The sequence below is a fragment of the Silurus meridionalis genome, chromosome 29 (genome assembly GCF_014805685.1).
Source record: "Silurus meridionalis isolate SWU-2019-XX chromosome 29, ASM1480568v1, whole genome shotgun sequence".
Lineage (NCBI taxonomy): Eukaryota > Metazoa > Chordata > Actinopteri > Siluriformes > Siluridae > Silurus > Silurus meridionalis.
This window is the reverse complement of record NC_060912.1, coordinates 12671158-12687899: the sequence shown is the minus strand read 5'-3', so window position 1 is coordinate 12687899 and position 16742 is coordinate 12671158. Positions and strand designations below refer to the sequence as shown.

The window sequence follows — 16742 nt, the reverse complement described above, 5'->3', positions numbered from 1 at the left end:
TAGAACACAAGAAGAAATCAGATCCTAATTCTCACTACAGCTGTGTGTGTGTGTGTGTGTGTGTGTGAGAGAGAGAGAGAGAGTGAAACCGTGTCAGTACTGAGTAGAGCAGAGCTCTGTCACTGTGCATTTGTGTAAGTGCGCTAGGAATACTGTACACTCGTGTGTGTGTGTGTGTGTGTGTGTGTGTGTGTGTGTGTCCGTGTCCCTGCTGTGAAACCTTGTGTACTGCACTTCCTCCTTAATGCAACAGTCGGGTTGAATGCCTAAGAAGTTTACACTCTCCACACACACACACACACACACACACACTGTGTATTTATTTCCCCCTGGAAGGAGATGTAAATGCAGCTGATATGTCCTGATAAATAAACACAACGCACAGGTAAAACTCGCGCGCGCGCTCACACACACACACACACACACACACACACACACACACACACACACACACACACACAGAGTGCTGGAGGTTTATTCTGGTTGAGAATGATTAGCATAGCCACAGGTGCTAGTTGTTTTTAGCATGTAGCATGTTAATATGGTGAGAAGATTCAGTGGATGAATCGGGTTTTTTTCCGCCACATTGTTCGCGTCGCGTGCACGTTTTATAAACGTTCTATTTCCGTATCGCCGTTTTCATTCTCCATTTCCGTATTTTGATCCGGATCAGTGAAATGCGCTATCTGGGAGCGTGCGCTTAGCATTTCCTACCCGTATTCAGACAAGCTTCTCTTATCCTGCAGGAATTGGCTACTCGTTACCTCACTCAGTGCTCTGATTGGTCCGTTTTACTGCACAGTCAAACGACTAGTGATATTATTGGTAAGTGATGTTCTGGGGAGAGGAAACAATCAGAAAACGGGTAGGAGAAATCAGCACGGACTTGTTTACATGTTAAAAAACCCTTACGCCTCACACTGACTTCTTATAAACACTTACGCTTTACACTGACCTGTTATAAACACTTACTCCTCACAGTGAAATGTTATAAACACTTACGCCTCACACTGACCTGTTATAAACACTTACTCCTCACAGTGAAATGTTATAAACACTTACGCCTCACACTGACCTGTTATAAACACTTCGCCTCACACTGACCTGTTATAAACACTTACGCTTCACACTGACTTGTTATAAACACTTACTCCTCACAGTGAAATGTTATAAACACTTACGCTTCACAACGACCTGTTATAAACACTTACTCCTCACAGTGAAATGTTATAAACACTTACGCCTCACACTGACTTCTTATAAACACTTACTCCTCACAGTGAAATGTTATAAACACTTACGCTTCACACTGACTTCTTATAAACACTTACTCCTCACAGTGAAATGTTATAAACACTTACGCTTCACAACGACCTGTTATAAACACTTACTCCTCACAGTGAAATGTTATAAACACTTACGCTCACACTGACCTCTTATAAGCACTTACGCCTCACACTGACCTGTTATAAACACTTACGCTTCACACTGACCTATTATAAACACCTGTTCAGCCTCACACTGACCTGTTATAAACACTTACGCTTCACAACGACCTGTTATAAACACTTACTCCTCACAGTGAAATGTTATAAACACTTACGCCTCACACTGACTTCTTATAAACACTTACTCCTCACAGTGAAATGTTATAAACACTTACCTCACAGTGAAATGTTATAAACACTACGCTTCACACTAACCTGTTATAAACACTTACTCCTCACAGTGAAATGTTATAAACACTTACGCCTCACACTGACTTCTTATAAACACTTACTCCTCACAGTGAAATGTTATAAACACTTACGCCTCACACTGACTTCTTATAAACACTTACTCCTCACAGTGAAATGTTATAAACACTTACGCCTCACACTGACTTCTTATAAACACTTACTCCTCACAGTGAAATGTTATAAACACTTACGCCTCACACTGACTTCTTATAAACACTTACTCCTCACAGTGAAATGTTATAAACACTTACGCCTCACACTGACGCCTTATAAACACTTACTCCTCACAGTGAAATGTTATAAACACTTCGCCTCACACTGACCTGTTATAAACACTTACTCCTCACAGTGAAATGTTATAAACACTTACGCCTCACACTGACTTCTTATAAACACTTACTCCTCACAGTGAAATGTTATAAACACTTCGCCTCACACTGACTTCTTATAAACACTTACTCCTCACAGTGAAATGTTATAAACACTTCGCCTCACACTGACCTGTTATAAACACTTACTCCTCACAGTGAAATGTTATAAACACTTACGCCTCACACTGACTTGTTATAAACACTTACTCCTCGCAGTGAAATGTTATAAACACTTACGCTTCACACTGACTTGTTATAAACACTTACTCCTCACAGTGAAATGTTATAAACACTTACGCTCACACTGACTTGTTATAAACACTTACTCCTCACAGTGAAATGTTATAAACACTTACGCACACTGACCTGTTATAAACACTTACTCCTCACAGTGAAATGTTATAAACATTACGCTTCACACTGACCTGTTATAAACACTTACGCCAAACACTGACCTGTTATAAACACTTACTCCTCACAGTGAAATGTTATAAACACTTACGCTTCACACGACCTGTTATAAACACTTACTCCTCACAGTGAAATGTTATAAACACTTACGCTTCACACTGACCTGTTATAAACACTTACTCCTCACAGTGAAATGTTATAAACACTTACGCCTCACACTGACTTCTTATAAACACTTACTCCTCACAGTGAAATGTTATAAACACTTACGCTCACACTGACTTCTTATAAACACTTACTCCTCACAGTGAAATGTTATAAACACTTTAGCCTCACACTGACCTGTTATAAACACTTACTCCTCACAGTGAAATGTTATAAACACTTACGCCTCACACTGACTTCTTATAAACACTTACTCCTCACAGTGAAATGTTATAAACACTTACGCCTCACACTGACTTCTTATAAACACTTACGCTTCACACTAACCTGTTATAAACACTTACTCCTCACAGTGAAATGTTATAAACACTTACGCCTCACACTGACTTCTTATAAACACTTACTCCTCACAGTGAAATGTTATAAACACTTACGCCTCACACTGACTTCTTATAAACACTTACTCCTCACAGTGAAATGTTATAAACACTTACGCTCACACTGACTTGTTATAAACACTTACTCCTCACAGTGAAATGTTATAAACACTTACGCCTCACACTGACTTCTTATAAACACTTACTCCTCACAGTGAAATGTTATAAACACTTACGCCTCACTGACTTCTTATAAACACTTACTCCTCACAGTGAAATGTTATAAACACTTACGCTCACACTGACCTGTTATAAACACTTACTCCTCACAGTGAAATGTTATAAACACTTACGCCTCACACTGACTTCTTATAAACACTTACTCCTCACAGTGAAATGTTATAAACACTTACGCCACACTGACTTCTTATAAACACTTACTCCTCACAGTGAAATGTTATAAACACTTACGCCTCACACTGACCTGTTATAAACACTTACTCCTCACAGTGAAATGTTATAAACACTTACGCCTCACACTGACTTGTTATAAACACTTACGCCACACTGACCTGTTATAAACACTTACGCTTCACACTGACTTGTTATAAACACTTACTCCTCACAGTGAAATGTTATAAACACTTACGCTTCACACTGACTTGTTATAAACACTTACTCCTCACAGTGAAATGTTATAAACACTTACGCTTCACACTGACCTGTTATAAACACTTACCTCACAGTGAAATGTTATAAACACTTACGCTTCACACTGACCTGTTATAAACACTTCGCCTCACACTGACCTGTTATAAACACTTACTCCTCACAGTGAAATGTTATAAACACTTACGCTTCACACTGACCTGTTATAAACACTTACTCCTCACAGTGAAATGTTATAAACACTTACGCTTCACACTGACCTGTTATAAGCACTTACGCCTCACACTGACCTGTTATAAACACTTACGCTTTACACTGACCTGTTATAAACACTTTAGCCTCACACTGACCTCTTATAAGCACTTATGCCTCACACTGACCTGTTATAAGCACTTTTGCCTCACACTGACCTGTTATAAACACTTACGCTTCACACTGACCTATTATAAACACCTGTTCAGCCTCACACTGACCTCTTATAAGCACTTATGCCTCACACTGACCTGTTATAAGCACTTATGCCTCACACTGACCTGTTATAAGCACTTACGCCTCACACTGACCTGTTATAAGCACCTACGCCTCACACTGACCTGTTATAAACACCTACGGCTAACACTGACCTGTTATAAACACTTACGCCTCACACTGACCTGTCATAAAGACTTACGCCTCACACTGACCTGTTATAAACACTGACCTGTTACAAACATTACGCTTCACACTGACCTGTTATAAACATTACGCTTCACACTGACCTGTTATAAACATTACGCTTCACACTGACCTGTTATAAACATTACGCCTCACACTGACCTGTTATAAACACTGACCTGTTACAAACATTATGCTTCACACTGACCTGTTATAAACATTACGCTTCACACTGACCTGTTATAAACATTACGCTTCACACTGACCTGTTATAAACACTTATGCCTCACACTGACCTGTTATAAACACTTACTCCTCACAGTGAAATGTTATAAACACTTACGCCTCACACTGACTTCTTATAAACACTTACTCCTCACAGTGAAATGTTATAAAAACTTACGCCTCACACTGACTTCTTATAAACACTTACCTCACAGTGAAATGTTATAAACACTTCGCCTCACACTGACTTCTTATAAACACTTCGCTTCACACTAACCTGTTATAAACACTTACTCCTCACAGTGAAATGTTATAAACACTTACGCCTCACACTGACCTGTCATAAAGACTTACGCCTCACACTGACCTGTTATAAACACTGACCTGTTACAAACATTACGCTTCACACTGACCTGTTATAAACATTACGCTTCACACTGACCTGTTATAAACATTACGCCTCACACTGACCTGTTATAAACACTGACCTGTTACAAACATTATGCTTCACACTGACCTGTTATAAACATTACGCTTCACACTGACCTGTTATAAACATTACGCTTCACACTGACCTGTTATAAACACTTATGCCTCACACTGACCTGTCATAAACACTTACGCCTCACACTGACCTGTTATAAACATTACGCTTCACACTGACCTGTTATAAACATTACGCTTCACACTGACCTGTTATAAACACTGACCTGTTATAAACATTACGCTTCACACTGACCTGTTATAAACATTACGCTTCACACTGACCTGTTATAAATATTACGCTTCACACTGACCTGTTATAAACACTTATGCCTCACACTGACCTGTTATAAACACTTATGCCTCACACTGACCTGTCATAAACACTTATGCCTCACACTGACCTGTTATAAACATTACGCTTCACACTGACCTGTTATAAACACTGACCTGTTATAAACACTTACGCTTCACACTGACCTGTTATAAACACTTACGCTTCACACTGACCTGTTATAAACACTTACGCCTCACACTGACCTGTTATAAACACTTACGCTTCACACTGACCTGTTATAAGCACTTACGCCTCACACTGATCTGTTATAAACATTATGCCTCACTGACCTGTTATAAACACTTACGCCTCACACTGATCTGTTATAAACACTGACCTGTTATAAACACTGACCTGTTATAAACACTGACCTGTTATAAATATGTATAATCAATAAACAATGATATACACATTTACACTGCAATAGACCTGTTTTTAGATCAATGGATCTGCCTTTACAGTTGGTTTTAGTTTGTTGTTGACATGCACTTGGTCTCACAGTCTGTTAATTTTGTCTGTTTTTACAGTTTAATGGAAAACTTTCAAACTTCAGAAGATGGTCAGAGTCCTGCAGGTTCTAAGAAGGTGAGAAGTTTTATGGTATAACAGGATCAGAAGTGATTATTAGGTGTAGATATCAGAAATATCAGTCCTCAGACATACTGATGAAACTAATATGGATTGTTGTTTATTCTGATTGCATGTGGTCTTGTGTTGTTTCAGGATAAACAGATTGTTAAAGGTAAACACTTCACTGATGTGATTAGTTTTATTGAATCTACTGTAGATCTATAACTGTATGTATAATTTATTTTGTTTTTTTGGTCCAATCAGAATTGAGCACACCTGCCCCGTTTAACTGTGTAACACTACGCTGTAGTTCCACTCCATCCTTGTCCCCTTATCCTGCCTCTGTGGGTCCTACACTGCCCCCTGCAGGTGAGAACAATGCAAAGCTCCCTGCAGTGTCTTTGTGGCACATGTCCCGTGAAGTGCCACCTCGTTTTCGAAACCATCAGGAGCATAAAATTCTACTGAAACGAGGCCAGTCTCTAGATGGTATTTCACCATTCCTGCACACAGGGGATCAGTCGCATGTAACCACCACACTACACTCAGGTGGGGCAAACAATTATTCTATTTTTTTCTGCTAACATGCACCACTGTGGAGTAATTAACACCAGATACAGGTACTACATCATGACTGTTCTTCTTTTTTTCTAGACCCTAATGTAGATCTCACCTCTTCACCTCCCTTATTGTCTTTATCTTCTTTAACTTATGCAAATTCCACATGCGGCCCGGGACCCGGTGCACCGCTGCTCTCTCAGGGAATGGCTAAGATTGTAATGGACAAAAGCAGGAGCAGGAGGCAGAGTGAGTCCTTAAACAAAACTTCATGGGAATACAATCACAGCAAGCAAGAGGACAATTCAGAACAGGTGGAGCCTGGTGTCACTGCAGATGAAGAGAACTCAGAATCAGTCCCCTCTTCCCACTGTGAAACTGCCTTGAATCGGGCAGATGCAGAAAGCATGCAGCAGATCCAAAGCCAGGATGACAGCCAGTCTGTGGAGAACAGGGTGGAAGAAGAAGTGGGACCAAAACAAGTGGAAGCTGCTACTGACTGCAAAAAGTTAAATCAGGCAGTGCAGCTTCCAACTTTCACTTCAAATCTCGAAGTCTTAATTCCTGACACATGTCATAGAAAGGCAAGTGGGGAAGTGCTGAAGCCTGGAGAAATGTGGGGAACTTCTGTGGAAAGTCAAGTGGGGTGGAAAGTCAGCCATGAAGTATCTCAAACAGTCCAGGCTGAAAAAGGAAGTGGTCTAAAAAAGCAGATAGCTTCAGAGAGTCGAGGGGACGTGCCAAAAGAGGGCAGTAGTGGACATGTAAAAGAAAACCCTCCTGATTGTTTACAAGACACTCAGATGATCGCAACCAAAACAATAAGAAGAGATCGTGAGAAAGGGGCGAATGAGAGTGAAAGGGACAGATCAGAGCATCAGTCTTCTGGTCATGGAAGCAGTGAAGATGGTACTTGTTCTAACAGCACTTCCAGAACTCAATCGTCATGCACTGAAGTGACCTTACAGAGAATGCTTAATCGAAGTGATCTGGATCCCAGAGTACTTTCTAACACTGGCTGGGGGCAGATTCAGATTAAGCAGAGCATAGCATGGAATTTGGAGGTGGGCAGTAGATCTGAAACAGGTCAGGACTGGACTGGGCGCGCTCAGGTGGATGTAAACAGCCTCAGCTGCCCTTCTTGGTCCAGGGATTTGCAGGGCCATGTGAAGGGGTCCAGAAGCCATGGGACAGGGAATACATGGGGGCAAAGTGAGGAGAGAATAGAGAGTAAACAGGGGGCTTTATTGACAGGGAGAGACAACAGCTGGGTTGAGGCTATCAAAGATGAGCAGGAAGATAGTTGGCATGGGAATAGAAAAGAAGCTCTGCAACAGAGAGAACAGGACAGGGGCAGTTGGGGCCTGGGTAACACTCAGTGGGGAGAAAACAAGGGTAGAGCTGAACAAGGTGAGAGATCATGGGCTGACTCTGAGGATGAGGGACAGAACAAACAGCAGCAGGTGTGGGGGGACAATCGCCACCCGCAACATACACCAAACAATCACATGGCACTGCAAAGCTCAAATCAGCAGCACCTGCAGCACTCACACTCCCAGCTAACACCACCAAACAGCTCGCAGGAGTCCAAGGATCCACCCACGGGCCCATTGGCCCTGAACCAAAACTCGGGATGGAAGCCTGGTCCCATCCCACACATATCTTCAGCCATTGAGCCAAGCGGTTGGGAAGAGCCCTCACCCCAGTCCATAAGCAGGAAGATGGAGATTGATGATGGTACATCAGCCTGGGGTGACCCTACTCACTATGACCACAGGAGCGTTAACATGTGGGACAAGAGCAACCTGCAGCAGAGGAGTGAGCCATCTCAACAACATCATGAGTCCATGTCTGCCACCACTGTGACCAGCAGAGACAAAAATGCAGGTGAAGTGAACTGAATGTCGTATGAAAGCATGCACAGATGTGAGAAACATGTGGGTCAATGTTGCACCAATCTTTTATACTTGTCATCATGCTCTTCATCACTTTTAACTTCTTTCCTTCAACATCTTCAGCATGGGAACGCAGTGCTGGTGCTTCTGAACAGTTCATGAACACCAGCGCAGCAGGCTGGGGGAAGGCCTTTGATGCTCCCTCAAGCTGGAGAGATCCAGAAGAATCTGGGAAAGGGACAGTATGGAGCAGTTCCCCTTCCAATTCATCTAAAACTGGTAAGAATGGCTTTGTATTTCCTGGCCAGATGTACCAAACCCTGCTTCCTGTGATGGTCTCTCCCCAACCCTAAAAATGTAAAGGGATGTAAGTCATTCGTTTTAGGACCAACTCTACTTGTGATCTACCACCACTGATCATCTAAGGTCTAAGCCAACTCTAGTTTGGGTTCTGATGAAAGATCAGTGTGAAGTGATTTTGGTCAAGTTCTCCCAATATTCGTGGTTGATCACTGAATTTCGTAATTTTAATTGCCACGTTGCTCTTAAAGATCTTCCACTACATGTATTTCCTGTACAGTATAAAACATTAGTAACGCCGTACCCTGAAGAGCTCATGTTTTTTCCATGAGGTGGACGCGGCACTTGTTTAGACTACACCTTGTATCTGGATCTCCAGTTACAGACTGAAATTTTCACAAATTTATTTTTAGGTCCAAAGACTATGCAAGATGGCTGGAGTGATGGAGGATTAAAAACTTCACACCATTCCAGCTGGGAGGAGGAAGATAGTGGTTCTGGAATGTGGGGCAACAGGTCTCAAGACAACACTTCCTCCTTTTCCTCTGGAGGTTGGAACCACGGTGGCAGAAGAACTGGAGGAAAGGTATGTAGGTGTCTTGCATTCTAGCTGATTATGTCTACACTCGGATTTTCAGAATTGTCCTGTTTTCCTTCAGGCTCCTCTAAAAGGAAACGGGGCGAGTTCCTGGACAGGTTTGGTAACTCGGCAGATGTCAAACATGGCAATCACGGTAACTCATAACTGAGTGATGATATGGCATCAAAGTTTCATTGTAATTTACTGAATGTAAAGTGTGCATAGGAATCAGACTGAAGAAACTGCAACACACATGTGCATCATGTAACATCATAGTGATCTGCTCAGTGTTCAGCATGTAGCTAACATGGCTATCACATACTGGTTTGGATCAGGATGAAGAGGCTCTCTCAGCACCAGAGAGGAACAGGAGAGGGATGAACGACTATAATGGGGAGATGAGGAGAGGAGGAAGAGGTGGAGGAAGCTTTCGCTCTCACAGCTTGAAGGAGCCAGGAACAGTAAGACCTTATTATAAAACAGTGTGTGTGTGTGTGTGTGTGTGTGTGTGTGTGTGTGTGTGTGTGTGTGTGTGTATCAGGGCTGCAGCTATTGATTATTTTATTCATCATGTTTTCTACGGATTATTCTATCCATTAATCTGAGAGAAAATAAGACGTGTCTCTGAACGTCATTTGTGTCCTTTTTAGAAAAATTTACATTTTTATTGCTGAAATTGCACAAAAGAATATCTATAAAAACTAAACCCATTTAGTGCATTTCATTTCCATATTAAAACAGAATGCAAATACAAATGTGCAAATATTAAATATAAAAATATAAAATATATAAATCATAAATAAAAATATATGAATCAAATTTAAATGACTGTAAAAACGGTAAACACACTGGACAGTGTTTTCTTTATGTTTCAGTTTGAAATGATCCCAGACTTTGGAACCGTTCTGGCTTTTTCTTTAACCTGAATCTCGTCCTCTTCCCTCACCGTTTTTTCTCCATTCCTCCATTTTCATTCTGCAGCGTCTTCTGTGTTCCCTGTCCAGAGCGCTCCAGAGTTTAGTGGGTGGTGTGTCAGTAATAACGGTCCGTGGGGAAACAGTTCCTTTTGTAGTTAAATGGACTAAACAAAGTATCAAACTATAAAGTAATTTGCCTCAATGCATTTTTTTGTTCAAATTACTTGAGGATTCGTTTTAGTTCTAATACAGCGGGGAAAATAAGTATTTGCCACATCAGCCTTTTTTATCAGTAAGGGGATTTCTAAGTGGGCTATTGACACAAAATTTCCACCAGATGTAGCCATCAAGCCAAATATTGAAATCATACAAAGAAATCAGAACATTTAAGTCTACAAGTCATAATAAATAAAGTGAAATGACACAGGGAATAAGTATTGAACACATGAAGGAAACAAGGTGCAAAATGGCATAGAAAGCCAGGAGATCACCTGAAACCTGTCAGTATTGAGAGAGAAACACTGCCCCCTATCAGTACTAATTGATATCAGCTGCTTTAGTCCATTACCCAGGAGGCACACAGAAAAGACTTCATGATGGGTAAAAGCACAGAACTCTCTCAAGATCTTCGTAATCTTATCGTTGAAAAGCATATTGATGGGAATGGTTATAGGCGCATTTCCAGAATGCTGAATGTTCCTGTGAGCACTGTGGGGGTCATTATCCGGAAATGGAAAGAGCATCAGTTCATCATAAACCGGCCACGATCAGGTGCTCCACGTAAGATCCCTGTCCGAGGAGTCCAAAGAATAATCAGGAGAGTTCGCCAAGAGCCAAGAACCACTCGGGCAGAACTTCAGGAAGACCTTGCATCAGCAGGTACTGTTGTTTCAAAGAAAACTATAAGCAATGCACTGAACCGCCATGGCATCCATGCACACTCACCACCAAGACTCCATTGCTGAACAAAAAGCATGTTGAGGCTCGGTTAAAGTTTGCGAAAGAGCATTTAGAGAAGTCTGTGGATTATTGGGAGACTATAGTCTGGTCAGATGAAAGCAAAATTGAACTTTTTGCCAGTCATTCTACACACCATGTTTGGAGAAGAAATGGCACTGCCCACCACCCCAAGAACACCATACCAACAGTTAAGTTTGGGGGTGGAAGCATCATGGTTTGGGGCTGCTTTTCAGCAGGGGTACTGGCAGACTTCATATTATTGAAGGCAGGATGAATGGAGAAATGTACCGGAACATTCTGGATAAAAATCTGCTGCCATCTACCAGAAAGCTGAAAATGAAAAGAGGGTGGACATTTCAGCAAGACAACGATCCCAAACACAAGGCCAAGGAAACAATGAAGTGGTTCCAAAGAAAGAAAATCAAGTTGCTTGAATGGCCCAGTCAATCACCTGACCTAAATCCTATAGAAAATCTATGGAGAGAACTGAAGATTAAAGTTCATAAAAGAGGCCCAAGGAACCTTCAAGATTTAAAGACCATTTGTGTGGAAGAATGGGGCAGAATCACTCCTGAGCAATGCAGACGACTGGTCCCTCCATACAAGAGGCGTCTAGATGCTGTAATCACCAACAAAGTCTTTTCTACAAAGTATTAAATAAAGTGTGTTCAATACTTATTCCCTGTGTCATTTCACTTTATTTATTATGACTCAACTTGTAGACTTAAATGTTCTGATTTCTTTATATGAATTCAATATTTGGCTTGATGCTACATCTGGTGGAAATGTTGTGTCAATAGCCCACTTAGAAATCCCCTTACTGATAAAAATGCTGATGTGTCAAATACTTATTTTCCCCACTGTATATATATATATATATATATATATATATATATATATATATATATATATATATATATATATATATATAGTACAGACAAAAGTTTGGACACACCTTCTCATTCAAAGAGTTTTGAAGGTGTGTCCAAACTTTTGGTCTGTACTGTATATATATATATTAATATAGATATATAAATATATAGTGTAAATAAATTGTTTGTAAATATACAATATACCATTTTGGTTAACATGCCAGAGCAGTAGTGTAAATCTGCTTTCTCTTCTGAAGATATCAGAATAGTTGTGTGACACTGACGGTGCTTTACAGTGGAAATTCTGATGTATATTAATATTATGAAATTGCTTGTTTATAGACTGGTGTGTTTAACACCAGTGCACATTTAAGAGGAGTGCAGCAGCCGGGTGTGCATCACATAAATCCTTCCCCTGGAGTACGAGCACAAGTGCCTCAGCAGTTCCTCCCACCTCAGGTAGGTTTATGGTGTTGAATGACAATGTTAAATGATGGTGTTGAATGATGGTGGTGTTGAATTATTGAATGATGGTGTTGATTGATGGTGTTGAATGATGGTGGTGTTGAATTATTGAATGATGGTGTTGATTGATGGTGTTGAATGGTGGTGTTGAATGATGGTGTTGATTGATGGTGTTGAATGATGGTGGTGTTGAATTATTGAATGATGGTGGTGGTAAATAATGGTGTTGAGTAATGTTAATGATGTTGTTGAATGATGGTGTTGAGAATCACAATATATACCGTATTTTTTCCTACGTTTTGAACTCTGCGGCTTAAACAACGAAGCGGCTTATTTATGAATTTATCCTGGTTTTTTTACAGTGGTACTTTGACCTACGAGTGCATTAATGTACGAGTTTTCCGAGGTACGAGCGGTCACTCGGTCGATTTTTTTGCTTTGTTACGTGAGCAAAAAATTGAGGTACGAGCTCGAGACGCCGCTGCTAGATGGCAAAGCGAAGCCAGAAATCGAAGATTGTGACAAAAATTAAGATAAGCAAAGAAGAAAAAGTAAAAATGTTAAAGTTTAGGGACACGTAGTGTACAGAAGTGATAGTAAAAAAACGAGTTTTCCCTCCGCCTCCGCTTATCGCCTCTACCACCCCTCCACACACACACACACACACACACACACACACACACACACACAACCCACCGGTGTTTTCGTTAGCTCAAGTCGTCTCATCTCCAAGGAAAAGACACTGAATAAAACCTTATTATATCTTTACATTCTCTTTTATTATGTTTTTATACAAGATTTGTTATTTATAAATGTATTTTCCAATTTAATAACATGAAACATAAAAATGGGGTCATTTTGAGGGTTGGAACGGATTAATATCATTTTCGGTATTTTTAATATGGAAAACTGATTTGATGTGCGAGCAAATTGAGATACGAGCTCGTCCATGGAACCAATTAAACTCGTAGGTCACGGTACCACTGTAGTTGTGAAAGGAAGGAGGAAGACAGTGAACAATGACTTTCTTGGTCGGCTACTGTTTAGATACAAGCCGTTGTAACGTGTTGAGTCTGGGTGAAGGGAGAGCTCGCTAACTCCAGTTACAACAGAAATTATATAAACACAGACAGGTTTCCAAAACTCGTGCTTTTTTATTTTTCTTGGCAACAGCGTTACGGGTTAGTCAGAGGAACTTAGAAATCAGCATCAGAAAATAATAAGGACATATTCCTCGGTCTCACACGCACACACACGCAGTAATACCGGGAGAATGCAGTGGCATGCCGTATTTCCAAAATACCCTCTGCTCCTAATAGAAGCGCAACACATTGCATTTAGTGTCTTTCGTTAAAGCCTGTGTAAAGTTCATTAGTTTAAGTGTAGACACCTGCAGCTTATAGACAGGTGCGGCTTATTTATTTTCAAAATAAAAATCTTTGTCAAATTCTTATACAAGGGTGCGCTTTATAGTCCGGAAATTATGGTGTGTATATATATATATATATGTCGAAATATATTTAATGTTGTACTCAAACATTCACAGAGAACTAAAAGATGTGCATAAGGGGAGATGTTCTAGAATGTTCAGAGTAATTGTAGAATGTTCTAGAATGTTGATTAATGGTAATGGTGGTGTTGAATGATGGTGTTGAGAAATGTTAATGATGGTGTGTTCCTGGAACAATGTGTGTTATTGTTTGTACAGGTTTCAGGGTCTGTTGTGAATCCGATGTTCCCCACACACTCGTCCCCTCAGCACTTGGCCCTGCTCGGAGGTCTACACCCCCACATGCAGCAGGTCCAGCTGGTAAACAGATTCTCTACTCTGTGCTGTGACTGAATGTTAACTGATGACAAATAAATAAATGTTGCCTTTCGTGCTCTTGTTCTCAGGCGTATCAGCTTCTGCTCCAGCAGCAGCAGCAGCAACAGCAACAGCAGCATCATTTCCTTTCTCACAGGAAGTTTCCCCATCATCTTCCTCCTCCCCCTCCTCCTCCTCTTCCTCCTCTTCCTCTGCTTCAGCATCAGGACCCTCAGCAGGTAGTGAAGATTAATGTAACTTCATTGAACAAGTGTAGACATGAGAAATACAGACCAGACATACACATCACTCTCTCACTCTCTCTCTCTCTCTCTCTCTCTCTCTCTCTCTCTCTCCCTATCTCCTTCCTCTTCCCCCCCACCCCCTCTCTGTATGTAGATTGCTCGTATCATGGCAGTTCTTCAGCAGCTCCCTAAAAGCCCCACCTCTTTCCCAGGTGAGTTGGAGTGCAGGATCCCACACTCAGCCCCATTAATAAACCAGTTTACTCAGCAGTTAACTCATGACAATCGCGAGATATATACAGTGAGGAAAATAAGTATTTGAACACACTGCTATTTTGCAAGTTCTCCCACTTAGAAATCATGAAGGGGTCTGAAATTGTCATCGTAGGTGCATGTCCACTGTGAAAGACATAATCTAAAAAAAAATCCAGAAATCACAATGTATGATTTTTAAACTATTTATTTGTATGATGCAGCTGCAAATAAGTATTTGAACACCTGAGAAAGTCAATGTTAATATTTGGTACAGTAGCCTTTGTTTGCAATTACAGAGGTCAAACGTTTCCTTTAGTTTTTCACCAGGTTTGCACACACTGCAGGAGGGATTTTGGTCCACTCCTCCACACAGATCTTCTCTAGATCAGTCAGGTTTCTGGCCTGTCGCTGAGAAACACGGAGTTTGAGCTCCCTCCAAAGATTCTCTATTGGGTTTAGGTCTGGAGACTGGCTAGGCCATGCCAGAACCTTGATATGCTTCTTACAGAGCCACTCCTTGGTTATCCTGGCTGTGTGCTTGGTCATTGTCATGTTGGAAGACCCAGCCTCGACCCATCTTCAATGCTCTAACTGAGGGAAGGAGATGGTTCCCAAAATCTCGCAATACATGGCCCCGGTCATCCTCTCCTTAATACAGTGCAGTCGCCCTGTCCCATGTGCAGAAAAACACCCCAAAGCATGATGCTACCACCCCATGCTTCACAGTAGGGATGGTGTTCTTGGGATGGTACTCATCATTCTTCTTCCTCCAAACACGTTTAGTGGAATTATGACCCAAAAGTTCTATTTTGGTTTCATCTGACCACATGACTTTCTCCCATGACTCCTCTGGATCATCCAAATGGTCATTGGCAAACTTAAGACGTGCCTGGACATGTGCTGGTTCAAGCAGGGGAACCTTCCGTGCCATGCATGATTTCAAACCATGACGTCTTAGTGTATTACCAACAGTAACCTTGGAAACGGTGGTCCCAGCTCTTTTCAGGTCATTGACCAGCTCCTCCCGTGTAGTTCTGGGCTGATTTCTCACCTTCCTTAGGATCATTGAGACCCCACGAGGTGAGATCTTGCATGGAGCCCCAGTCCGAGGAGATTGACAGTCATGTTTAGCTTCTTCCATTTTCTAATGATTGCTCCAACAGTGGACCTTTTTCACCAAGCTGCTTGGCAATTTCCCGTAGCCCTTTCCAGCCTTGTGGAGGTGTACAATTTTGTCTCTAGTGTCTTTGGACAGCTCTTTGGTCTTGGCCATGTTAGTAGTTGGATTCTTACTGATTGTATGGGGTGGACAGGTGTCTTTATGCAGCTAACGACCTCAAACAGGTGCATCTAATTTAGGATAATAAATGTAGTGGAGGTGGACATTTTAAAGGCAGACTAACAGGTCTTTGAGGGTCAGAATTCTAGCTGATAGACAGGTGTTCAAATACTTATTTGCAGCTGTATTATACAAATAAATAGTTTAAAAATCATAAATTGTGATTTCTGGATTTTTTTTTAGATTATGTCTCTCACAGTGGACATGCACCTACGTTAACAATTTCAGACCCCTCCATGATTTCTAACTGGGAAAACTTGCAAAATAGCAGAGTGTTCAAATACTTATTTTCCTCACTGTATATATATATATATATAATATGAAATCAAAATATATTTAATGTTGTTCGCAAACATTCACATAGAACTAAAAGATGTGCATAAGGAGAGAAGATGTTCTAGAATGTTCAGACAGGAAGTGGTAACTGATTTCTATCCTCTGTTCCTCTGGCAGGTTTTGTATCAGGAGCGGAGCCTGAGTCAGTGATTAGTGGAGTAAAAGAAGTAGGGGGAGCTCAACCTCAGTTTAAATGGATGATGGAGGCAGGA

The 16742-nt window shown here is 41.1% G+C and overlaps 1 protein-coding gene across 3 annotated transcripts in view; it reads left to right on the top strand.

Annotated features, from left to right (window-relative positions):
• Positions 1-202: 202 nt before the first annotated feature.
• LOC124382264 (trinucleotide repeat-containing gene 6B protein-like) overlaps positions 203-16742 on the top strand; it is a 24070-nt gene continuing 7530 nt past the window's right edge. For 2 of the 3 annotated variants that reach the window (XM_046844469.1, XM_046844467.1), the window contains exons 1-14: positions 203-385; positions 5959-6016; positions 6155-6173; positions 6266-6550; positions 6656-8446; positions 8578-8733; positions 9168-9340; positions 9414-9488; positions 9670-9795; positions 12426-12542; positions 14257-14358; positions 14445-14594; positions 14755-14812; positions 16648-16742. The exon at positions 16648-16742 is cut by the window's right edge and continues 46 nt beyond it. In XM_046844469.1, the coding sequence (XP_046700425.1) occupies positions 5963-6016; positions 6155-6173; positions 6266-6550; positions 6656-8446; positions 8578-8733; positions 9168-9340; positions 9414-9488; positions 9670-9795; positions 12426-12542; positions 14257-14358; positions 14445-14594; positions 14755-14812; positions 16648-16742 (3201 nt within the window). In that variant the 5' untranslated portion in view covers positions 203-385; positions 5959-5962. Of the gene's footprint in view, positions 386-746; positions 826-5958; positions 6017-6154; positions 6174-6265; positions 6551-6655; positions 8447-8577; positions 8734-9167; positions 9341-9413; positions 9489-9669; positions 9796-12425; positions 12543-14256; positions 14359-14444; positions 14595-14754; positions 14813-16647 lie in introns of all 3 variants that reach the window. The other variant, XM_046844468.1, reaches the window with a different exon arrangement.